This window comes from Empidonax traillii, unplaced genomic scaffold, assembly GCF_003031625.1.
Source record: "Empidonax traillii isolate 1590-97213 ecotype Southwest subspecies unplaced genomic scaffold, ASM303162v1 scaffold178:size2223814, whole genome shotgun sequence".
NCBI classification, from domain to species: Eukaryota; Metazoa; Chordata; class Aves; order Passeriformes; family Tyrannidae; genus Empidonax; species Empidonax traillii.
The window spans coordinates 787,921-813,589 of record NW_020955371.1 but is presented as its reverse complement, the minus strand read 5'-3'; the positions used below and the strand labels follow the sequence as shown (position 1 = coordinate 813,589).

At 42.2% G+C, this 25,669-nt stretch overlaps 2 protein-coding genes and 1 long non-coding RNA gene across 6 annotated transcripts; 1 reads left to right on the top strand and 2 right to left on the bottom strand.

Annotated features, from left to right (window-relative positions):
• Window positions 1-880: 880 nt before the first annotated feature.
• Window positions 881-12,187, top strand: GTPBP4 (GTP binding protein 4). Its single transcript, XM_027886140.1, has 17 exons — window positions 881-1,005; window positions 1,642-1,812; window positions 3,079-3,182; window positions 3,258-3,394; window positions 4,374-4,474; window positions 4,876-4,968; window positions 5,484-5,675; window positions 5,765-5,830; window positions 6,514-6,603; window positions 7,031-7,141; window positions 7,400-7,477; window positions 7,586-7,637; window positions 8,175-8,275; window positions 9,157-9,354; window positions 10,230-10,295; window positions 11,371-11,505; window positions 11,995-12,187. Exons 1-17 carry the CDS (start codon window positions 958-960, stop codon window positions 12,145-12,147), a joined length of 1,896 nt encoding a protein of 631 aa, XP_027741941.1. The 5' UTR covers window positions 881-957; the 3' UTR covers window positions 12,148-12,187.
• Window positions 12,188-14,080: 1,893 nt separating this feature from the next.
• Window positions 14,081-20,171, bottom strand: LOC114058621 (isopentenyl-diphosphate Delta-isomerase 1). Of its 3 annotated transcripts, none has more exons than XM_027886141.1 (5): window positions 20,108-20,171; window positions 18,850-19,013; window positions 17,781-17,873; window positions 16,451-16,581; window positions 14,081-15,429 (listed from the first exon to the last, which is right to left on the bottom strand). In XM_027886141.1, the coding sequence occupies exons 2-5, from the start codon at window positions 18,989-18,991 to the stop codon at window positions 15,112-15,114; spliced, it is 684 nt and encodes a 227-aa protein (XP_027741942.1). In that variant the 5' UTR covers window positions 18,992-19,013; window positions 20,108-20,171; the 3' UTR covers window positions 14,081-15,111. The 3 variants fall into 3 exon arrangements, with proteins under 3 accessions (XP_027741942.1, XP_027741943.1, XP_027741944.1); XM_027886142.1 differs by having other exon boundaries at window positions 18,850-19,010; window positions 20,108-20,149; XM_027886143.1 differs by lacking the exon at window positions 20,108-20,171 and adding an exon at window positions 20,024-20,042.
• A 3,471-nt stretch (window positions 20,172-23,642) lies between these two features.
• On the bottom strand, window positions 23,643-25,666 carry LOC114058625. 2 transcript variants are annotated; one of them, XR_003571508.1, is made up of 2 exons: window positions 25,389-25,666; window positions 23,643-24,683 (listed from the first exon to the last, which is right to left on the bottom strand). It is a non-coding gene; the product is annotated as an uncharacterized LOC114058625 (long non-coding RNA). The 2 variants fall into 2 exon arrangements; XR_003571507.1 differs by having other exon boundaries at window positions 25,463-25,666.
• Window positions 25,667-25,669: the final 3 nt, after the last annotated feature.

Genomic DNA, 25,669 nt, shown 5'->3' with positions numbered 1-25,669 from the left:
ACATCCCGTATGTCCTTCAAGGCATTCTTTAAGACATATTCTTCAAGAAAGACACTGAGGTGCTGGAGCATGTCCAGAGATGGGCAAGGAAGCTGGTGAAGGGTCTGGAGCACAGGTCCTGTGAGGGAGCTGGGGTTGTTTAGCCTGAAGAAAAGGAGCCTCAGGGGCTCCTTACATTATTGCTCACTACAGCTCCCCAAAAGGAGGTTGTAGCCAGGTGGGGGTCTCTTCTCCAAGGCAACCAGCAACAGGACAAGAGGACATAGCCTCAACCTGTGCCAGAGGAGGTTTAGGTTGGACAATAGGAAGAATTTCTCTACAGAAAGGGTGCTCAGACTTTGGAATTGTTTGCTCAGGGAGGTGGTGGAGTCACCAGCCCTGGGGGTGTTTAAGGAAAGACTGTACGTGCAGTGCCGAGCCTGTTGGTGGTGTTCAGTCCTAGGTTGGAATCTGTGACTTCAAGAGGGCTTTTCCAACCTAATAGAGTCTGTGATTCTTGCACAATCCCGAGATGCTCTTCCAGGCATCCCACGAGGAGTCCCATGGCTGAGGGCAGTGACCCTGGGTGACCCAGCGCTGCTCCTGCTGACCCGTGTGGGCACCTGAGGGACACAGCGCTGTCCGCCTGCTGTGACAGCCTGGGAAGGAGACGAGTCGGGGGACCCTTGGTACTGATAAGGTTTTGGAGGTCCTTTCCCCCATCCTAATTCTACGGGGCACAAGGCATGGCTGCCTTAAACCACACCAGGGAGCCATAGCTCGAGCCCTGCTCGCCTTCAGCTACTTCTCCGGGAAAAACACCGACAGGACCCTGAGCACCTCCCTCTCTCCCTCCCCTTCCTTCCTCCCTCCCTCCCCTCCATTCCCTTCCCTCCTCCCTCACCTCCCTTCCCTTCCTCTCGCGAGAGCTCCGTCCCCGCTCCCTTTCCGGCGCGTGGCGCGGCAGCGGCGGCCGCCATGGCGCTGTACAACTTCAAGAAGATCACGGTGGTCCCGTCCGCCAAGGTACGGCCGCGCTCCCCTCCCGCACCCTCCCTTTCCCCGGCCCCTGCTCCGGCCCTCCGCGCCGCCCGTCCCGCCCGGCGCCTCCCAAGCGCCGCGCTGCCCTCCCCGCCTCAGCCGCGGTGCCGGCGTGGCCTCGGCCTTCGCTTCCCCCCCCCCTCCCGTGGGAGCCGTGGATTCGCCCTGGGCTGGCTCTGCTCGGCCCGGGGGCCCGTACCATGTACAGCGCGGGGGGTACTGCCAGAGGGAGTCCCGGGTGGAGATCCTGGGGCAGCGCTTCCCCTCAGCCCCGCGCGGTGCCTGGGTGGCCCTCAAGAAAATCCCTCCTGTTTCCCAAACCCGTCTGACACGGAGCCTCGTCACAGCGTGTTCTTTGAGAATACATCCCTCTGCTAGAGCGAGGCGTTCGGGCACTAGTTTAAGCGCGGGGCTCGGCGTGGGCAGCCCGCGGTTGGTGGAAAGGGGAACCCGACAGGGAGTGCAGATCGCTTGTTACGAGGTGGGAACCTGCCCCGGAACGCCCCTGTCAAACCCTGGGTGTGCTCAGCTGGTCGGCGCGCTCCTCCACCCAAATGAAATCGATGGCTTTACACCAGAACCCGGCAATTCGTGTGATTAATCATGTTTCTTTAATTGCAGGACTTCATAGATTTGACGTTGTCAAAGACCCAGCGGAAGACCCCCACTGTCATTCATAAACATTATCAAATCCATCGGATTCGGCATTTTTATATGCGAAAAGTCAAATATACTCAACAGAATTACCACGACAGGCTCACGCAGATCTTGACAGATTTCCCCAAGTTAGATGTAAGTGTTTTGTTGCTTGATCGTAAAGGAACTTTGCTTGCACATTATCAGGAATACTTCAGCAGTGTATCTCTTTTATTTGAGTTTATTTTGGCCTGAGCAGCATCTTGCTGATTCACTGTGTAGATGATTTTGACTGATTCCTAGTAGGTTTTACTGGGGGGAGTTACAGGCAGATTTGTTTTGCAAAAATATGATGTTCCTACTGAGAAAGGAAGTCTCTGCCCATGGACGGTCATTAACAGTTTTACAGGCTTTGAGGTGGCCAAATATGTTTGCCAGAAGCTGCTGCTGAATGAAGAGAAAGTGGGTGGGTTTTTTTAAGTAAGTTGTGGGGTTTTGTTTCTTTTTTGTGTATGCGTATGTAAATTGTGCTTATGGTTAGTCTTCCCTAGAAAATACGTGCAGGAAGTAAGAAATGCCCTAATATATCACATTGCTTTCCCTTCTTTAGAAGTTACTTTGAAAACATGAACTTTGTTCTTGGCCCCATAAAGAGCAGTGTTACAAACACGCTCTGACAAGGTGCACATACTGTGAAGTTCCCAACAACTGTGATTGAATCCACGTGTCCAGTGGGGCTTTTATTGACAGTTTTCTGCTTATGTTTAAATTGTTGGCCTGCAACTATATTTTTTCTTTATGTTTTCATATCCAGTGACTATTAGTGCAGAATTCCCAGAAATACCTTCTGGATTCTATTTTAACATCACATGCTGAAGATTCTTCCAAATAAACACATAAGTAGCTGAAATACTTGGTTTAAAAGGTTTTAACCAGAGATGCTGATTCCTTGGAAAGCTACAGGATTTATTTGGGTATTAAACCTTTTTATCCAGTCTTGCACAGAATTTAATGTAGCACTCCAAAAAAAATGAGGAATGAATAATGTTGCTGTGTTTCCAGTATAGTATGAATTCCCTTTTAGAGACTATTTCTGTAGGCTTCTTGCAATTTCTTACTTAAAAAAAACCTTCAGAGTTGTAATGTAAAGTATTTTCAAACCAGAAGATCAAATGGAAATTCCATATGAGTAAGTGCAAGATTTGTTTGACAGGAAATTCAAAGTGATGAAGATTTATGCATTTAGTGACCAAGCAGATTATTTTTCTTACGTAATATAGTAATGAAAACTGGTTGGCTTTTAATGACATTTGTGTTGCTGTACTGGAGGAAAAAAAAAAATAACTTACATAGTGTCCAAGAAATAGTAATCCTAAAGAAAGAAAATACAAGGCTTAATTTAATATTATGCTTTTGTTTTAGGATATTCATCCTTTTTATGCAGATTTGATGAACATTCTGTATGACAAAGATCACTACAAGTTGGCTTTGGGACAGATTAATATTGCCAAGAATCTGATTGACAAGTAAGAGTCATTGATTTCTCTGATTCTGTACCTGCTTGGTTGGTTGTTGGCTAAATTCTTCCTTCTTGCCCCCAGTGTTGGCAAGGACTACGTGCGGCTGATGAAATACGGAGACTCTCTTTACCGCTGCAAACAGCTCAAACGTGCAGCCCTGGGGCGGATGTGCACCATCATCAAAAGGCAGAAACAAAGCCTGGAATACTTGGAACAAGGTTTGTGTTACATACAGGGTACAGAAAAATACATGTGAGTTGGATATAAAGTTTATTACGCTTAACGAAAGTGAAAAGAATGTGTTTAGTGCAGAATATAGACACAGGAAAAACAGAAACAGCTTCGAAATCCCCAAATACTTAAAATTTTATCTTTTAACAAAATAATTTTCTCCTTGGATATTCTTTAAATTTTATGGTATTGCTAACCAAAAATGCTATAAACTTTTTTCTTTGTTTAAAAGTCTCAGCGGTGCTTTTATTTACCATTGTTTAGTCTGGAGAAGAGGAGGCTCAGGGGAGGCCTCATCAATCTCTACAACTGCCTGAGAGGAGGTTGTAGCCAGGTGGAGGTCGGTCTCTTCTCCCAGACAATCAGCAGTAGGACAAGAGGGCACGAGCTTAAGCTCTGCCAGGGGAGGTTGGGGTTGGATATTAGAAAGAAGTTCTTTACAGAGAGAATGGCCTGCCCAGAGAGGTGGTGGATTCACCGTCCCTGGAGGTTTTTAAGATGAGGCTGGATGTGGCTCTGAGTGCCATGATCTAGTAATCACAGTGGGGTTGGATGAAGGGTTGGACTTGATGATCTTGGAGGTCTCTTCCAACCCAGTTAATTCTGTGAGTCTATGATTCTTATCACTAGCATATATTCAAAAAATAGTGCTAAACATTTTGCAAACATTATGCCTTACTTCATTCAGACCTACTAATCCCTCAGGTTATGTTGCCTGATTTGCTGGGATCATTCTAGCTATAATATATGACATTATAGCTCTTAATTTTTTTAGTATTTCTGAAATTTTTTTGTACATAGATACTTGTGTAGCCTGCAGATATTCTGTGTTTTCATAAATGATCGTATCATAATATCAGAAAAGTTATTAATTTTTCTATAAAAAAGTTAGCATACGTATTTTTATTCCATTTCAGTTAAACTTAAATTATTACAGATATCTAAAACCATCTTTTAACATTTCAGTGCGACAACATTTGTCTCGTTTGCCAACCATTGACCCCAACACACGAACTCTTCTGTTGTGTGGCTACCCGAATGTTGGGAAGTCCAGCTTTATAAATAAGGTATGTGACTGATTTTCTCAAAAATAAAAACTGAGGTACCATTTAATTAAAGTAAGGCAGCATTTAAAGAATTTGATGTCTTTGTGGTACTGCCTGATGTGAGTAGTAGCAAATTCAAGTGTCTGAGTAGAGGTTGAATGAAATTCTTGGGGGGATAAATGGAAAATTATGATAGATTTCACCCTTAAAAATCCTCTTATTTTCCAAAATAGCATGTATCCCATTAGTGTATTTTCTGATAAAAAAAATGCTTGCAGAGAAGTACAATAACCATTTGTTAGCTTTTTTTTTTAGTTTTTTTTCCTGTACCAAAGGAATATATACTTTATAATTATGATATACTACTTGCAACTTCAGGAAATTTAAAAACTAAATGACTTGTGACTAAATCTTGTTTTAAGGTTACAAGAGCAGATGTAGAAGTGCAGCCTTATGCCTTTACCACGAAATCCCTCTTTGTGGGACATATGGATTATAGGTATCTGCGTTGGCAGGTAAGGACTGTTACTATTTTGCATTCCCTTGAAAGAATGGGTTGTTTATAATCTGACCTGCCATTTTGTCATTGGAGTTGTGTTTTTATGTCTTGGTGAGATGTGCTGTGTCTGAGAGTTGCTGTGCAAGGTGCAGTCTGCCAAATGAGGGCAGCAGTCACAATCTGTTCTAAAAATGTACACGTACGGGTGTGTTTTCAATTTGAGAGAAGAAGGGAAATGGAATTATTGACTAAAGACTGGTCACTTTTTATCACTTTCAAATTCTGGGCCAGGTTGGGGCAGTGCATTCCCTACCTCTTCAGTACTTGGAGTGTTGTTAATGCTGAAGCCTTGTACTCCCATTTCTCCATTTTCACATTCTCAGTTTGGCCGAGTTTACAGTCATTTGTGACTGAAAGAAAAAAACATTGCTGTCTTAAAAAAGACAGTATTGATGGTGAATCAAGCACAAGTTCTAAAACACTCAGTTGATTATCCTGTAATAACACCCGACTTAATGATGCTAATTTTAGGTAGTAGATACTCCTGGTATTTTGGATCATCCCCTAGAGGACAGGAACACCATCGAGATGCAGGCCATCACTGCCCTGGCACACCTGCGTGCTGCGGTGCTGTACGTGATGGATGTGTCTGAGCAGTGTGGGCACAGCCTGGAGGAGCAGGTGGAGCTCTTCAGGAACATTAAGCCATTGTTTGCTAACAAGGTGAGTTTGGTTCATGTTATTAATAAACCCCAAGGTTGTATAATATGGTAACTCGAGTTACGATTTTTGTTTTTCCTCCTTTTTATCAGCCACTTATAATTGTTGCAAACAAATGTGATGTGAAGAGGATTGCAGAACTTCCTGAAGAGAGTCAGGTTAGGATACTTCTCCACCTTTTTCCCTGTCTTCTGACATTTACAAAAATACCACGTTCAAGTGTTGTGGATGGTTATAATTTCTATTGGACCAAAACTTTTACATAATCATTTCTTTATCAAACTGTTTTAATGGAAAGCAGCTTTCCAGGTCTTTACTTTTCTTTACTACTGTCTAATGCAGATCCTTGCTTGAATATCATAAATGCCAAACAGCAGGACCTTCGTTGTTTCAGGAATCTCTGACACTGTGAGAACCTTCAATTACTGCTGTAGATGGAAGTTAGACAATAGCCTTGTTCAGTTATCGTTTCAGTGAGAGTTCAGAGACAGTCAGCACTAGACTGAAGTGTTGCTTGAACAGTCGCAGCAGAAGGTCCAGCAGGGCTAATTCTTTTGTATTAACAGGTTAAAGCACACATAGAATTTGTGTTTCAATGTTTTTTTCCCCCCTTATGGGTCATCTGTAGGTGCGTTTTAGAAAGTAGTTATTTACCTATAAAATAAGAAAGAGATTAAATAGAACTGTAGTTGTAAACTTTCTGTCACCCTTTTAGAAACCTAATAAAATAGTAACACATTGCATGTATTAATACTGGATTGAGATTTCTGTTCTAAACACATTAGTATGTTAAGAAATGCACAGAATGTCATTATTTGGGAAATTTTTTTTTGTATTTTAGAAAATTTTTGAAGCTTTTGAAGCAGAAGGATTTTCTGTAATAGAGACAAGTACTCCAACTGAAGAAGGTGTAATCCAAGTTAAAACAGAGGTAGGTCTGTTCTCTCAGTTTTATTCCAAATGAACAGCTAACATTTACCTCACTTGTATTAATTTAATGACAGTTAAACCGTGCATTATATTGATAAACTTTAAAAATATTTTCCTTTATAGCTTGTTGAGCCTCAGTGGACTTGGGTGAAAATGGAAAACAATCTCTAATACGAATCATAATTTCAAAAAAAATGTTGAGTTTTTTCTGAGTCCTGTTGCTTTCTCCTATCGTCAGATCATTGTTAAAAAATAGGTATCTGTATGTGCATCTTCCCATTATACTTTTTACAATGTTTTCTTGAAAGTTAAAGAGGTAAGAAATTAGAAGATGTGAAGCTGGATATTTGGGATTGAAAGCCTGTGGTGTCATTTGTTGTATCTGGAAGGCTTCATTCCTCACCTAATGTTGCCATGTGCACTTCCAGGCCTGTGACAGACTGTTGGCCCATCGTGTCGATACTAAAATGAAAGGAAATAAAGTGAATGAAGTATTGAATAGATTACACTTGGCCATGCCAACCAAAAGAGATAACAAGGTAGGCTACATGTTTGCACTATCTAATGTATTTGCCAGTACTCTTAAGTAGGATAGGAATTCTCTCGATATGTGAACAGATTCATGGGGTGAAATTTTCTTATTTATCACCTGTAAGTGCCTTTCCTGGGAGGGAGAGTCAGCTTGGGGTTTTGTATTCTTCAGAAATGCCTTACAGTGCAGCTGGTGATTTGTAGCAGTATTAAAAAAAATATTCAAAGTTCTCTTCCCTTTTTTTATTGGGGTGGATTAATTCCAGGAGCGGCTGCCTTTTATACCCGAGGGAGCAGTAGCACGTAAGAAACGCATGGAAGTGGACACTCCCAAGAGGAAGTTGGTAAGTGGCATCTCTTAATTAGGAACTTGGCAGACAGATTTTAGATATGCTATATTGACCTCTAGATTCTAGATTAGGTGGTATATAAAGCCATGTCTGTCTTTTCAGGAGAGAGATATTGAACTGGAAATGGGAGATGATTATATTTTGGATCTTCAGAGTAAGTATTACATAAGAATTGGTATTATTGTTAAGCAGTAAAGTTTGGCTACTGCAGTCTTAAAGGGGAAATGCCTAAACCTGACTCTTCAACCAGAACTGTTGATCTTCCGTGGCTGTTTCTTGTTTCATAATGCCACTCAGTTGTTTCCCATTTTAGAGTCACAGACATAAAATGACTGGTCTGATGATTCAAGTGATTTTTACCTTCCATTCTGTGGTGTATTACCTCATTAATTCTTGATGCTGTCTCTGTTAGGAAAGTATCACTATGAGAGAGACTGCCTGATTGTGTTTCAGCTGGGTATTTGTTGCCTATTATGGCTTGGCAGTGGATCCTGGTATTATTGAATAGTATTTGGTGGTGGGATGGAGATCAGAAGTATTTGTGAATATGTCAGAGATGCTGCCAAGTTCTTGACCCTTAGGGGATATCGTGCTTTTTTTTTTTCAGTTGTGTTCTTAAGGTTGTTTTCTGTCACTAAGCATTCTTTGAAATTAATTTTGTCTCTTTATTAACTTCTGTTGTGTTTTTAAGAATACTGGGACTTAATGAATGCATCTGAGAAATACGATAAGATACCAGAGATATGGGAAGGTCATAATATACTTGACTACATTGATCCAGAAATAATGAAAGTGAGTTTTTCATTAGTTGTTTTACACTTTTCTTGCCTCTTTATCTGTATTTGTTTAGTGAAACTTACTATTTGTAGATTAAAAGCAATATATGATGAGAACATGTTCTTTTCTGTATTATTTGCATTTGCCATGAGAAAAGATACTGTTTTTTGAATGATTGAGGGCAGAATCTCATAATGGAAAATTGCTTTACCTTGTCAGAATGATGGTGATCTTATCTTTTCCATCCTAAAATATGAGGTTTGCATGAGAAGTTGTATTTCTTCATCCTTCGACTACAGCCAGAAGAAATGTAGCTATCAAAATTTATGTATTATTAAAAATATGGAGTTCATCCATCAAATTCATGTCTTCTGGAGTATGATGTTATAGGAAATGGACTGAATTTTCAATTTATAACCTTTTGATTTAATAACAAGCACTGCTTGGATTTCTGCTGGCTGTTAAAGAGGAGTAGTCAGTGCAGCCCGCGAAGCCTGCCAGTTGTGCAGTTGGGTTCCTCTGAACTGCTGGTGTTCCAGACTCTGCTGAGTGTCAAAAGAGAAGGGTTTTTCAGAGTGTTTCCAGAAATGGCACAGCAGGCAGAGTTCACAAGATAGCACAGCTGCTCTCATGCTCTGAGCAGCTTCAAGGCAGTCAGACAGATGCAGCCAAACTGTAATGTGATGTGATGGAGGAAGCGTGCACAGTAATGTGCCCACAGGTTCACAGTAATCAACATCACCGGCTGCATTAATCGTGGCTGGAGGGGTCATTATCAGGTATAATAGTCCCTTCTTGGAAGGGCTGTGTGTCATGGCCCCGGGCTGTGGAGAAATGTAACGTTAATGACTGTAAGTCAAGGATCTGATTTCCATTTCACCTTTTCAAAATGTAAGAAACTGGAAGAATTGGAGAAAGAGGAAGAGCTGAGAGAAGCTGCTGGAGAATATGACAGCGAACCAGAGAGTGAGGATGAAGAAATGATGGAAATCCGTCGATTGGCAAAGAAGATCCGAGAAAAGAAGAAACTGAAAATCCTGCAGTCAAAGGAAAAAGATGTTCATGGTCCAAGGATGCCTAGAACAGCTAAAAAGGTGAGTACAGAATGTGTTCTGCAATAAAATCTTGCTTCTGTGTAATAACATCATGAAAACCTGGAACAGTACCAGTTAGTGGAACTGATGGCTTTTTCTCCTGCTTGGCCCTCTCGCTTGCTTCCTTCTGTCCTCCCTGGAGTCCTGGTAACTACTTAGCTGTGGAGGCCATACCATGTGAGGGATAGCAGCCCTTTTACTTCTGTGTCACATAAGTGTTTCTTTTGTAAAATTCCAAATACAGTGCAGAAAAAGTTTTTTAATAACACGATTCAGTTTGTTTAATCAGGTTGTTATATAATTTTATGGTTTTTTCTTGTTGGTTGGCTGTTTTAAGTTAAAAAAATTAGAAGAATTAGATAATTACTTAAAGTCACAATCACGTAACATTTTTTCTGAGGCTCTCCCAGTGCTTGAAAAGATGTTGTTTCTTTTTGGAAGCCAGGTATTACCCTTTCTGATGGCAGAATCTCTTGTGACCAGTCCAGGACGATTGCAAATTACTAAGCTCATAACTACACATTTTGAGAAAGGGAATCTAGCTGATGTTGCTCCCAGTATCTCTTACCTTCTTCGAAGTTTGTGCCTTTTGGGAGAAAAGGAAACATTTCTGACTGAAATACCTCTCTTTGCCTTTCAAAAAAGGCAAAGTATTTATGAGATCTTTAGAAAATGCTGGGCCATTGCAGGATTTATGGGTGAAGAGAATTAAGTTGCAAAAAAATGAAATGTGAAGGTAGGACTTCAATTATCTGCTTCTGGGATGTGGCAAAGGAAAAATATATAGTGAATATAATGGGCTTGTGGTGGTATATTGAGATAAGGTGGAACCATTTTTTTCTGAAAGAAATGTTTTCTTCACTGTCTTTTTGCAGGTCCAGCGGAAGGTGCTAGAGAAAGAAATGACTGATCTTGGACTTGACATGACTAATAAAGATGATGTAAGTTTTTGCTAATTAAACACAGTGTTTATCGGAAAGAGATTTAAATTTAAATGCTTATTACAGTCAACACAAGAGAGAAGGGGGATCTGTTAAGGACATACTAGAAACCCCAGGTGAGGCAGTTGCACTGCAATTTTTTGAGTGATGTGATCAAAACAAGTTGGGCAAGCTGGAAAACTAAACTAACATTTACCAAGAGTCACATATGTATGTGCACTGCTTTCTTTGAATTTATGTAGGATTCAAGAATGGTTTTGGTTAAACATACTTCTTAATTTTCAAGTTTGCTGTGTTGGATGAGACTGACAGAAATAGTAATAATGACACGTCAGGCTTATCATTTTACAGTTCATGCATTCTCTGAGCTGTAATTGAAATTTTTGAGGGCAGCTGGCATCTTTAGATAAAATAACTAAAGGTAAAGTACTTCAAATATAGATTTGCCTTCAGGAGACATTAACTGAAATTGGAAAAAAAAATCCATTTTGTGCAGCAAATCCAGCAGTATTATGGCTCTCTAGATCTTGAGACCTCAAATTCTTTAGCTAAACAAGGAGTTAGGAAACAAGGAATGTCAGCACTGTCTGAAGCAAGCACTTACTGTTCTCAGAGCTGACATCCGTTTGATGTAGGAATGATCTCAGTGAGAAGGAATTTAATACTTATGCTATAGCATGATAAGTCTTCATGTCTGAAATCCTTAGGGCTTTGCCCTGTACACAGGACACTAATCGGGGTAGGTTTCTTCATTGCTTTTTTGCTGTTGCAAAATTGTTTCAGCATTGCTATCCATTAATTTGTGTCTTTTTATGAATTACTTATCAGTGTACTCAGAAAACGCAGAAAACTGTGGTTAGTAATTGTAGAGGGAAAAAGTTAATATTCATTGAAATGTGTCACTGAGGACAGGGAGTCAGTGACCAACAGCTGACAATATCTTTACACTACTATGGAATAACCGATGTAATTTATCACAGCAGTACACGTCCTATTTTTCCTTGGATCAGAAATGGAGCATGTCTGAGCTGATTGTTTCTGGTTTTAATGACTAAAGTGATGTTTTAAATTTCAGGCACATTATGTGAGAAGGTCCCGTAGCACCACAAGGAAACGTAAACGTGATGAGTCTGAAACCCCCAAATCTGTGGCGCGGAGCCGCAGCTGCTCCCGCACACCCCGGGATGTGTCTGGACTTCGTGATGAAAAGGTGTGTTATTTACCCCTATGGCACTTAAACCAGCGTGATTGTACTTAAACCAGCTCCTGGGAAACTTCAGAGCAGGCTAGTTATGTTTGTCCAGAGTTCACGTTGGGTCTCTTTGCAGCTTCAGCATCTTGAACTCTCTATATTTCAGGAGTGCCAACATCCTTCATAAAAATAACTTAAAAATACAGACCAAGGGAGCACATTTTAAATTTTTTTTTCTAAGTCTGAGGGAAGAATTCTACCAACTGTGGTAGAACTACCACCTTTAGTGAGTGAGGAATTCCAGGGGTAACAAGATCCTATGTTTGTGTACTGGAAAAAGTTCTGCTAAGGAGGGTTAGTGTCATCTGCAGGGCTAGTGCTCCAGAGTTGGGTGTGTGAGTGTCCTTGTTAAAACCATCCAGCTCAGTGGGTTTTTGAAAGGTAAAGCTTGTTACCTGAATTACTGAGGAAGTTACTTTGCATATTTGTTTGTTTGTTTTTAAATAGATGGTGAAGAAGGTCAAGACCATGGCAAAGAAAGCTCAGAAGAAGATGAATCGCCTGGGCAGGAAAGGAGAGGCAGACAGACACATATTTGACTTGAAGCCAAAACATCTGCTGGCTGGAAAGAGAAAATCTGGTAAAACACAGAGAAGATAAACAGTCTTGTGAATCAAAATTAAAAACTAAGTTTATTAAATTAATTTCCAGTCCTGTCTTCCTTTTACTATTAGAAAGTGTTTAAGAAGCACTTAGTTTGTGTTGGTGGTTAAGATAATTCAAGCTCAAAGTTCTAATACCTTGGTCTTGCAGTTCTTCTAAGCAATACAGTGAGAAATTTCTCAATAACCAGTGGCAGAAACCCATTTCTGGAGTGACATAAAAGTTACTTAGTTTCATTTTCTTATTCCTGACTTTCATGTATCAGTAAAGTACTTAGATTTGTATCTAAAACTAATTTAGAGTGAAGTTAAACCTGAAAATGTGACCTACCTGTTAAAATACTATCAAAATTAAAAATGCCCAGCTTCACAAAGCTTTGGGTTTCTGTGTGCAAGTAATTCTTCAATGTATAGAATGTGAGTTTATGTTGCAGGTGAAGGCTGAAATTGGTGGGGAAGTAACAAGGGACTTAACAAGGACTGCACCAAGTTGGTGGTTGAGCACTGAACCAGTTTTGAATGTAGGGGAGAAATGCTGCCAGTTTACTGAGCTAAATAGTGACTGAAACTGGAGGAGAAATTGCAGTTTTAGTACTGACCTGCCCTCTGTAATAACAGCATGGGCAGGGAAGGTTACACCTTAAAAGTGTTACTTTTTTAGTTTAATAATATTTCAGATAAATAGAGAATGAGGGTCAGACTGACATTTGGTCCTGAGTACGTGTGAGTTATGCTGCTGCCACCCTCAGCTTGGGAAACAATTTCTCTTCAGGAATGTCAACACTGAAGCAAGCACTACCTGTTCAAGGCAAAAGATATTGCCAAATGTGAAATATTTCCTTTTTGTCCTTACTTGGTCAATAGTTACGCAGATGTTAGTAAAGTTATGCATTATAAATGTGTTGCCTGAACAGTACACGTAAAATGCATGTTAAAAACTAATGCTCACTTGAAAAAAGCAGGAGGGGAGAACCCTTAAATTTATTTATTATTTTTAAATACTACAAGTAAGAAGAGTGTTCAGATGTCCGCTTTAGCATACTGGATCTTCATGTGTAAATCCATATTGTTTCCCTCCTCTCCTTCGTGTAATAATTTTAGTAGTAAGACAAATTGTAATTCATATTGTGAAGACATTCAATGTGAAGAAAAACTTTGATAACAGAACTTCTAAGGGATGTTGAAGAAATGTTTAGCAAAACTTTTCTTTCACCTGCCTTACGCACAATATTTCCACTTCTGGATATGCTTTGCCAGCTTTTGCTCCAAGTTGGCCCTTTGAACTAGAAAACCAGAACTTTGTTGTTAATAGATCTGTGCCCTGCTACCCCCCTGCTGCTGCTTTAGTGGCGTGTGAGGGGCAGGATGGTTTTCATAGTGTAGTGATGACAGAGATAATTCTCGTGTGGCTTCATGTCTGAAAAGAAAACAACAGTCCAAGGTTTTAGGTTAGGTATTTTAATCATAATCTTTAGGATAATCCTAGATTTTAAAAGCATTTGAAGTATTTGAAAAGAACTGTAATTACCTACAGCTGGATAACGCAGTTGATTGCAGTGAAGTGGAGGGAGCTGCTCCATCGCAGCACTGTTCCCTCCCCACTGTTATTTACTTCAGTAAAGTACATCAGTTCTGGTCAACATACAGCAATCTTGGCTTTAAAACCTTTTAAGTGTTCAACCACTGAGATACTGGTGCAGAGGAGCTTCGGTGCTGCAGTCACAGCTGGGGTGAGAAAGAGAAACCCTGACCACAGGAAAAAGTTAATTTCACCCTTAAACCAGACACGGACTAATTACAACCATGTTTTTCATGCAATGAGAAGTGGAATGACAAACATCCTATTTCTTTAAGACACCTCTAGGAAAAGTTGGCTTAAGAAATCTAGTTTGAGTAGCGTGCTAACAGAAGAAATCACAATTAAGCTCTTGTAGAGAAAATACAACCCCAAAATCTAATTCAAACTGAGACACAAGAATTCGTCTTATTGAAAAACAGCTTCCATTTTACTCATGTTACTAGCCATTGACTGCAAGATCAAAAAGGATTAGCTCTGGTACAGTTTCTAACTAACTGACATCAAGATTCAGTGTGAGCCCAGAAATTGTCTTGAATTTTGGAGTTCGGTGGGTTTGAGTAGTCTGGGAATGACTATTACAAGAGATGTTTCAGGAGAAAAAAATGTTTCAAGATGCCTTTGTTTTCTGGAAGATAGAGAAGAGCCATTTAGTGCATATCCCATCTCCAAAGACAGGCTACTTCCTATATTAGGTACCATTTACATTTGGCACAATTAACCCTTTTGTTATGTGAGAGATGTCCAGTACTCAGACTTCAAATAACCAGAAAAGGGTGTTGGGGAGAAAAACCCAAACAGACCACCCACTGTTTGTTACCTAAAGGCCTGACACACAACTCAGCACTCCAAAGTGAAACTCACTCCACCCTGACAATCCAATTACTTAAGCTTTTATGTGTTTGGTTAATTATAGACTATAGTAGCTGAAGAGATTTGCTTTCTGCAATTAAAATAATCCTGATTACTTTGCACTAATTGTTTTTTTTCTTCAGCCAGCATCAGTGCAGAACCCAAATTCACGGGTAATCATTTCAGTCACAGTCCTGTTCGGTCGGAAGGGACCAGCCCTCCCAGCTGAGCCAGGCGCCCTTCCCCAGGTGTGCAGGGCACACATGGGGTGAGGATCTTTCACCAGGCAAAGGGGGTTCATGCCATTGCTACCCATTTTACATTAGATCAAGGTAATTTGCACAGGAGAACAAGGATGAGGGGGCAGAGGAGGTGATGAAAGCAGAAGAAAAAACACTGGCTATAACAACCTCTATACCAAGATACTAAATGTGCTCCGGGTGGACCAATTCTCTGCACCCAAGTCATGATTTACCACCGTGTCAATGAGACAGCACACCACTGCTGGCCTTCAGCACCTTTCACCCCAGCTATTTACATTCGGTGTATTTTTTCATGCTCAACAAATTTGTTCAAGTTATTTAAGTTATCCCACCACTTGAACAGAAAGGTCTCTGCTATGAGCTTAAACCATGGAGTGATCTTCACTTCATTCTTGGCAGCTTTGTCCAGGAGCTGTTTCAGTTCTTTCTGTGTCACGTAGCAGTAGCTTTGGATCTCGTTGGGGTCGGGATTCAGTGTCACATCCTTCTGTACAAATAAGATATAGTCTATCTCGTGTTCTCCCCAGATCCCATCAGACTTGGCCTTGTAGTGAATTCGTGTCAGGTAGGAGATTTCTTCTGGAGTTACCTACAACCAAAACACTTGTGATTGTCAGACCAGAACAACTGCCCTGCTGGGCACTGCAATACTATTATCAGCTATCATCCTCTTCCTCAGAAGTTATTTTCTCCCAAGTGTACAACTGCAATGTACACCTCTTCACAAGTTACTACAAAAAGAAATTTTAAAGCACTTTGATGGTGTGAATGGCACAGCATTTCTCTAATCATACTTGCCCTGTAGTATTTTCAGTGCATTTCTCCTACACAGCAAATTTTAAGTAACATTTACTAGACCTTGCCACACACTTACTGAGCACTGGTGAGCACAAACACTTACACCTACCCCTCACCTCCCAAGGAAAGGGCCTGGCAACTACCTGAAGCCAAGGTCAGAGCTGTGTGACCCTGACCTCCAGGGATCCCTGGGTGGTGAACTCCGGGCACCACCTCACCACCATATTTCCCAGGAGCACTGGGAGCTGCTGCTCTGTGTCCCATGGCAGAAACGTAATTTATGTGGAATTAACGTGGAAACAGACTTCAACCCAGAGCATAATTCACCCTGCCCTCTGTGCACCCCCAAACTGCCTCCAGAAAGGAAGGTACCAGAAGTGGGCTGTTTGACCACTCTGGCAGAAACACCAAGTATTCAGGCCACCCAAATTCCCACAGAAAACTCGAGATTGCAGAGGGGCTTGTCCACAGGTGCTGGCAGCAGGCTCACAGCACTGCCCTCCAGGAGCACTAGGAGTAGTGAGCACATATGACACTGCCATCAGCAGCCAGTTAGACATGGAGCCATGCAATCCTTCATCAGAGTGTGATTTACTCTTTGGCTCGTATTCAGGGGGAATATTCTAAAATACCACCTACTGGGATAAGCTTTTGAGAGTATGGAATATAGGAGTCTCAAGTTCACTCAGTTCTCTACACCTCCAAAGCTAAATGCATTTTTAGGTTTGAGGCTGACCCTGCCTGCCAGACACAGCTAGTCGATAAACTGGCAAATGTTGACAAGAATTCCTGTTTCTCCCTCCTTCCTTTACCTGCTCCATGGGAATTCCTAACTCTGCTTTCAGTCGTCTCTGTGCTGCTCTCCGAACACCGATGGCATCCTTTTCTTCCAGTTCCAGTGGGTGGCTTAGAGGGTGGCTGCAACAAGTGTTGGTAAAACAATCTGCAAGAAGTTTGGATTAGAACATTTTTGACACGAATAAAGCACCAGGGAAAAAGCAACAAAACAATCAAACCCCCCAGAGACCAGTTATTCAACACATCAGATCTTTGCTTTGCTTTCCCAGAGGAGGGTCACAGGTGGAGGATATTTTCAACTATTATTTGTCTTTACATATTTTGCAGTGGGATTTGCCTCCACCAAGCACTGCTTTGCAGGTTAGTGCTGATGCACGTGAAGACAGGCATTCTTATCCCCAAGACACTTAGAGAGCCAGTTTTCTAAAGACCTTGTTTATCCCTCAAATACTAATTAAAATTACTTTTGGGAGTTTATATACAACAGAATATTGAAAATATTTCCAGAGCTTCAAGACCAGCTGACAGTAGAATTACATACAAAGTTTATACTTGTGTTTAAAGGACAGCCCATCTATACTCTGTTTCAACCTTTTGTCTATAAAAATCAAGCTCAAAAGCATCTAAAATAGAATAACTACAAACCATACTCAGGCATTTTGGTTTTAATTTTTAAATTTAATGGTTTTAAATCACTGCTAACCAATCAATTGCTAAAGTAAAGATTCCTTTGGAAGGAAGACACAGGTCTTTCCTCCTCAAGTTGGAAATTCTTGAATTTGTTTTCTATTGAAAATTCTACAACAGACAAGTTAATGCTCCCTCCAACATGTCTTATGTAAGCTACTTTTCTTTCATTCCCCTTGTTATTTTTATGCCTCTCCATTTGCATGGTCACGCAGTCTCACTTCTTGTATAGCTAAATAAGTGTTTTTAAGACATATACAGACAAAGGTCCACAGATTTCCCAGGCACCAGGGCTCTGACATCAGCTTTTACAGTGCAATGAGACACTCTCCACAGATACCAGAGCCATTTCTTCAATAAATATGTCTTGTAAACAACACACCCTCTGCTCTTGCATCCACAGGATCAAACCTGTCAGGGAACAATTCTTTCCCAAGAACTACAATAACAATACCCTAGCGTTCCCACTATCTTACTGCATCCACAAGATAGGTACAAGTTGACTAGAACTCTTAAAAGTACTGGAAGTATCTCCTCTCCAAAGCAGTAAATTCTAAAACTTCAGAATGAATTACACTGCAGGATTAGACTGATGTAATTTTTTAAAATACTGATTTCGATAAAACACTTTGATAAATACAATGTTTCAGTACTAACCTGGAAACGTAATTTTTGCATTTGACCTCTGTTGCAGCAACAGTTTATTTTCTGTATTAAATAAGAAAACACTGAAAGCTCGGTGTAGTAAACCTAAAAGTAAAAAATAAAAAAAATCCTGAGCTACTTAACAGAAGAGAAAAAAAACATATAAAGACAGTTTAAGGGCTTAGAATGGCCTCATTTTTGGGTAATCCAATTTAAAACTAATATAGGTTAAAAGACGAGGATTTGATAACTCAGAGCTATTATTCGGGTTTCTATGTCAGCTTAGGCAAAACACTATGAAATTAGAAAAGTGTTAAGAACAACAATGCAACAGAAGAGATCTACTCAACTCAGTTCACAGTTCTGAAGGTGCACATTTGAGCAAGCTTCCAAGGAGGGCTAAGCATCCAAAAAATTACTATCAAAAAGAGATGACTCAAAAAATCCAAAAAACCTGTAAAGAATCTCAAGAAATGCAAAGGTACAAGGGAATCAGGCTCCCTTACAAACAGTATAAGTGCAGAATTGCTGTTTCCTTCACCTTTCGAGTTTGCCATTCCTCATTCTCCAGGAAGATGCTTTCCCAGCTTCATAAAAGGAGGTCACATACCACTATGAAAGATTCATGAATCTGACCAACCTCAAATAAACCCACAGTCAGTTAAACCCCTTGTATCATCAGTATTTGAACTAGAACTCTGTGTGAACTACTTCAGAATCAAAGTCTCTTCTACCTGTAAATAACTCAGCAAAGAAGCAAGTGGCATTCTTCAGAAAATAGGAAAAAAAATAGGAAAAAAATTCTATTTCATTTTCAAAATATGATTCAAAAGTATTTATCAAGACATAGCTTGTATCTGGAATCACACATTTCTCTCCTTTGCAACTGCCTCTAATTCAGTGTTCCTCATATCACAGAATTTTAACATTAGATGCTGCTCGCTGGGGAGGAGGTGCTGGGGGAATTGCTCTAGTTTGATCCAACTCTCACCTAATATTAAGGCTTCAGTTTAATCATGACTATACTTCTGAAAATACTCAGTCAGCTTAATGGTTCAGTTAGAAGGTAAGTAAGCTGTACCTTTATCAATGTTTTCATTCAAGTGACAGTTTTTCTTGGTATCCGCTCCAATCTTTTTGTCATTTTCATCGATAAGGATGCACATCTCTGCCAAGAGCTGCACCTGCTGCTCGTCCAGGTGGTCTGTGTTTACTTCAGGCATGATGATGGTAGCACAGGTTCTACTGTAAACAAACAATGAGTAGTCATTCAGGAATAACAACATCTGCAAGGCTGTGGGCAGACCGTGAGAAACAATCAAACGACTCAGTTTTCTGACATGGCGTAAACAGTGCACCAATTGTATTTTGGGGATGGGAGTTACACACTTTTAGGTTCCTGAAATTTCCTGCCCGCGACACAAATCACACGGCAGTACTTGGAAGGTACTTGAAACATTTATTTTTCCTCTCTCACGAAGCCCGTGCAGCAGCTGCTTGCAGGACAGCCGTGCTAAGCCTCACATTTTTGCAGGCTGGCAGCGGTAGGACATCCAATTCCAAATTTAACCACACCTCACTCACCCCACCGTCCGCGCGTGTTGTGCACACAGGGACTGGTTACATTTGTAACACCGGGCACCCCTAAGGGCTCGGGAACGAGGTTCCCCGACCGGGACACGCAGCCCCAGGCACCTCAAAAGCCATCCCCGCCCTTCCCCGAGCCTCTGCCGCCGTGTGTGCTCCCTCAGCTCAGCCACAGATGGGTCAGCCTGGAAGGGGCCACGGCGGGTAATCCGGCCAGGCCTCCCTGCCTAAGCGGGGCCGTCCCAGAGCACACGGCACAGGATTTGTCCAGACGGTCCTGGGATATCTCCAGTGAGGGAGGCTCCACACCCTCTCTGGGCAACCTGTTCCAGTGCTCGGTCACAGCACAGTAAAGAAGTTTCTCCTCATGGTGTTCCTATGCACCAGCTTCCACCCGCTGCCTCTTGTCCTACTGCTCGGCACCATGGAAAAGAGCCTGGATCTCGGCACCTCCCCTTCAGACATTTATACACACTGATGAGGACCCCTCTCAGCCGTCTCTTCTCGAGGCTGAACAGGCCCAGCTCCCTCAGCCTTTCCTCGCAGGAGAGAGATGCTCCAGTCCCTCCATCACCCTCGCTGCCCTGCGCTGACCCGCTCCGGCAGCCCCACGTCCCTCTGGTACTGAGGAGCCCAGAACTGGACACAGCGCTCCGGACGCGCCTCACCGGGGCTGAGGAGAGGAGCAGGATCACCGCCGGTGCCCCTCAGCAGCCCGGTCCCCGTGGTGTCCCCGCGCTGTCCCCTCTCACCTCCGCGCCCGCCCGGCCGGTTCCTCAGGGCCCCTCAGCCCCCGCGCGCTCCGCAGGACCCCGCGCCCGGCCCCGCGCAGCGCGCGCCACATCGCGCGGCCCGCCGCCTCCGCCAATGGCGGCGCCGCGCGGCGCTGACGTCACCCCATCGCCCGATCGCCCCACTGCGGCTCGGGGGGCGGGGCCAGCAGTGGCAGAGGGGAGAGGCGGCGGGAACAGCCAATTGCGACGCGGCGAGGAGGGGGCGCTGGCCAATAAGGAGAGAGAGTAGTGGCGGGACGGCCAATAGGAGCTGGGCGGCCGCTTTGGACCACGCCCGGCAGGGCGGGAGGGGCTGTCTGAGGCACCGACCCCGGCGGAGGCGGACCGGGACCGGGACCGGCCTTCCTTAGCAGGAAGAAGCCTTCAGCTTCTCCCAGTAACCAGGAATCACAGAATTAATTGGGCAGGAAAAGACCTCTGAGATCATGTAATCCAGCCTATGACCCAACATCACCCTGCCCTTAAACACCTCCAGGGACCTCCCTGGGCATCCCATTCCAGTGTCCAAAGCTTGACTAATTTCTAACATTGAGCGCTGCCTGTTGTCTTTTCACCCATCCACGAAAACCGAGGGACCGCGCCCAAGCGCCGCTCCTACAGACGTGGGGGTGTTTGTGGAATTTCTGCTCAGCTCCGGGAGTTATAGATATGCACAGATAGAGGCAGAGAAACTTCAATAGCAGCCTCTAGAAAGTTCACACCACCACAGCTGAGTACCTTCTCAGCAAGACTTTTACTGTTTTATTGCCTGTCCACATATTTGGATTTATAACTAGATTCCATAAAAGGCCTAGAAGTGACATTTCACATGCCTTGGGGACATGGCTCTTTCTGATTGTCTCTCAGCACAAGTTCCAGTATTTCCATCTGGTGGGTTTGATTTTTCCTGAGAACAGGACAGATGGCCTGTCATTTAGAGATACCATTATCAGCATAAAATGTTCAAATGGACAGTTAATATTTTACAAGGGTGGTACCTTACAGTGTTCCCCTGTGCAGAGCTTCATGAAAGGAGTGTGGAAGTGGTTTAATCAAAAGTTAAAAAAAAAAAGCAACAAACAAACAAACAAAAACAAAACAAAACAAAAAACCACCAAAACAAAAACAAAACAAAACAAAACAAATATCAAAAGGTAAGAAAGAGTAAGAATGACCCAGCTGCTGCATTTCCCTTTAACTACATAAAATATAACATCAGATCATTGGTATGAATCAATTAAAATTAGTATTAAACGTTAATGTTTTGCTATTCATCAATATACTACAGATTTAATGATATCATAAGAACATTAACATAAATATGTATTCTCACAAAGGACTGAAATGTACACAGATTACTTTTTATTGACTTTACTTATCATTACTTAACAGATTACTTATTGCTGAGTCACTGTTTGGCATGAAAACACAGTAATTGGAGACTGAGCTTTGTTGAAATAGGGAGAACATCCTTTACCACATCAATCACTTGCTCATTTGATTGTTCCAGATAAAAAAAAAATCTGTAATTTTTCACTCTATGATTTTCCTAATGTAACCAAACAAGCTTCAAAAACCTATCAAAAATATAACTACTGAGATGGACAAACCAGCACTTCATAGGGAGACAACAGAGTTAACAAGCAGCTCTCCTGCAAGTAAAGCTCTTTGGGAATAGGAAGTTCTACCCCGAGAGGCAGAGGTGGGGTCTGTACATGAAGCACAACTGATGTGTGACACCAGTGAGCAGGTGTGCACAGTGATGTTCAGGCTACACAGCAGAGGGAAATATAAAAAAAAATGTCCTTATAGATAACTGAGAAAAGGAAAGAGATTCTTATTTTCCTTTTGATAGCTATTGAGAACTGCTATACAGGCACTTTTGAACCTGACAGTCAGAAACAACTACAGTTTCTGTCTTGCCCAGACAAACAAAGCACTTCACCTGCAGCAAGGCTGGTGAGCACGAGTGACAAGTTCTGGATAATGAGAGGCAAAGGAGGAGGCACGAAAGATGACAGAGACAAACCCAAACATTTTCACAAAACAAACAAGGGAGAGACCTCCCAAGCCTTTAACAAAAAACACTTTCAGGATGAGGTGTTTTATGTCACCAGTATTATCTTTCATCTTGCTCTGCTCCAGACTTTCTCTGTACCTTCAAAGCTCTTTATGATGAAAATAAAGCATCCTAATTTTTGTAGTGGTACGCACCTCACTGAAACCTCAGAGCTTTTACTCCACCCCACCTAAACAGAAGAATGCCTGGAGTGACATATAAATGCCTTTGAGACTTAATTTATGCATCTCCTGAAGCCTGCTGACTATTTTCAAACACTACAAACAAGGGGAAAACCTTTTCCTGTCACCACTGGGAAGGCTTTAATTTCTCCTGAAAATCCAATCAGCTGCAAATCACTGACAGGCTTTTGCTGTCTACGAAAATAAAGGGAAATGCAACCTCCATCAAACTGGAGGAGAACATTTTAATTCTCCAGCAAGTTAAACAAAAAACTTCATCCTGTGAACCACAGGATGAAGTAAATTCTGAACAAACCTGGTATTTGACCCGTCTGGAATGCACAGACTGCTGAAACATGCTTGTCCTTGGTTTTCAGATTTGCCAAGGAATATTAAGGGGTTTTTTCCCACACTTCACGTCCAACCTTCTTTTTCATCTTCCTGTTCACTTGCTCTGATGTTTAAGACTTCCAGTTCAATCTTCTCAGCTATAGAACTATCCTTTTTCCTCATCTCCCTGGAGAATTCCTCTTGGAAGCCTGCTCCTGCCTTGTAGTCATAGCTCTCCAGAAAATATTTGTCTAAGTGATCCACTTAGGTGCAGAGTGAACAAAAACCTGAGTTTTATCTGAAATGGGAGGTAAATACCTCCCGTTCTTAACTAATCTGCTGTTGTTTACTTCAATCTGCTTTCCTAAACGGCCTGTTTCAGAGAAGAGGGTTGGCTTCAGCTTGCTTCAGGGAAGACAGATGGCTTTGTAGTAAAAATGTAATACATGTATGCTAAATATATAAGTAGGATGTTGTATTTGCATTAAGGTTTGCTATCTCAAGTGTGATGGAAAGAGTGCTATGATGGACAGCTTCCAAATGTTTTTGTACAGCATAAGGTGAATGAATAACTGTATAGGAAATGGCTTTTTTAGGAAGGATTTATTAGAAAGATTCTTATTTGAAGAAGTAATGCTTGATCTCTTAAATATTTTTGTTTTGTTGGTTGGTTTTTTTTTTTTTTATACTTTTGGTTTGAACTCTGGACAGAGGCTTTGTTCTTTCCTGCTACTTTTACAGCTTTGAAAAATGTTAATTTGGGAGATTCAGCTGTTATTCAGAAGTAGGTCTGGAAGGTTATGTCCAAGACAACCTAACTTTTTCCACTCAGTTTATTGCAATGCTTATTATGAAGGCTTCTTACCTGTTGAAGAGATGCTGACTGGTACTGCCCCTCCTGTTTCCCCAGGCTCCTGTATTCCTATCTTTGTCTCTTTTAAAAAAAACAGGTAGTTTGTGAAAAGCAGTCTTTTGTTCTGCTCTTGCTCCTGTACATTACACAGTGCCTGCTACTCTTGCACTGCCATGACAAAGCCAAATCAGTAGCAAAGCTGGAGTGACAACAGGCCACTTGTCATGAAAAAGCAACAGCATCTGTACAGATGTAGGACACTTCCAGGCTATTTGGGATTTCCTGTTAGTTTTCAGGTGAAGAACCCTGTACTTGTTTAAATCCCTGTCTTTGTTTATTTTAGTATTTTATGTTTCTTCAGGAAAAAAATGGTCATCTCTGTATTATACCCTGCTGCTTGAAAGTGAGCTGTTCCAGAGGACAACAAATTTGCCAAGTGTTTTCCAAGGGAAATCTCAAACATGGATCCTTGTGCTCTCACTGGAAATTTTTTTCCTTCCTAGTTACAGCTAAAGCTGTTATGGTACAGTAGTATTATATTAGGGCAAAGTAATTTTGGTTGGGATAATGAGGCTTAAAAAATATATTGTTAGGAACTGAACAGCTGGGGACTTGAGTTGTGCCTTGGCTGAGATGGCTGAGCCACTGCAGGTGCACCATCTGGAGAGAGAATTCAAAGCATCAAACAGTGGCATTTGGTCAGGCTGTGTTCAGGCTTCCTCCAGGCAACTTTGTTCTACCTCTTGTCTCCTTTTGCCTGTGCAGTCTCCCTTCTTTTCCACTCCTTAAAGCCATTTAGCTATTCATTTTGCTTCTTTTTGGTGGCTTTGAAGAAGCAAATAGGCTACAATTACGGGAAGTTCTCAACCAGTTAGGCTGCTTGTCTTGGAGAATGACCTCCAGTAATGAAAAATAAGCTAGTAAATAGGTAAATCACTATTTTTGTCCATGTTTAATACAGCTTTAATTAAGATATGACTGCATAGAAGTGGATAGAAAGGAAAAAGAAGACAAAAAAGAACTGCTGGCAGACTGGGAAGCACATGAAAAGAAAATGTAATATTTCCAGCCCTACTGAGGCACATGTTCTTCTGGCCTTTTCACAGACCTCTTCTAAGGCAGCTAGATAATCTGCAGGAAGAGGGAAAATAATTAGGCAAAGGCCTCTTTTGACTTTCACTATCTGCTACATTGAATAAGAATTTTAGGTGAAGGTTTCTTCTAAGTGTTAATCATCAGAGGAATTAATCACATTTCAATTATGTGTTGTAGGCTTCAGAGTGAACAGCCTACTTGCAGATCGTGGCTAGCTTTGATACACTGCTTCTGTCGTACCATCTGCAGACGCAGTAGAGAAAGTCCAGATGCAGTATTTCCCAGCCATTCTCTATTAAAAATATGGAATTCCAGTGGTGTTTCAGGGAAGTTTCATCTCCCTTGTCAGTCCACAGTGGTCCAGTGTTACTGGATGTACTAAAACAGTGTTAACAGTAAACAGTAAATCACAGAATCAACTAGGTTGGAAAACACCGCTGAGATCGTCAAGTCCAACCTGTGACCCAACACCACCTTGTCAACCAGACCACGGCACTGTCACATCCAGTCTCTTCTTAAACACCTCCAGGGACAGTGACTCCACCACCTCCCTGGGCAGCCCACTCCAACGCCCAATCGCTCCCTCTGTAGAGAACTTCTTCCCAATGTCCAACCTTAACCTCCCCTGGCGCAGCTTAAGACCGTGCCCTCTTGCCCTGTCGCTGGTTGTCTGGGAGAAGAGACCGACCCCAACCTGGCTACAACCTCCTTTCAGGGAGCTGTAGAGAGCAACACAGTTACCCCCGAGAGGCGACGGTCGGGGTGAAACACAACTGAGCTGTTTGAACACAGCACTGAGCTGACCCAGGGCTGACCCGGGTCAGCGGGGATGAGCCGCGGGGCGGCGACGGGGCAGCTCCGGCCCGGTGCCGTTCCTGATCCCGCGGGCTGCTCCCCCAGCGAGTGCCATTCCCTGCCCCGGGAGGCTCCCCATGCCCCTGCCCCTGCCCCTGCCCCTGCCCGTCGCCATCGCGGCCCGGAGCGGGGGCCGCGCCGCTTCCGCCGGATGTCGCCTTGAGGGC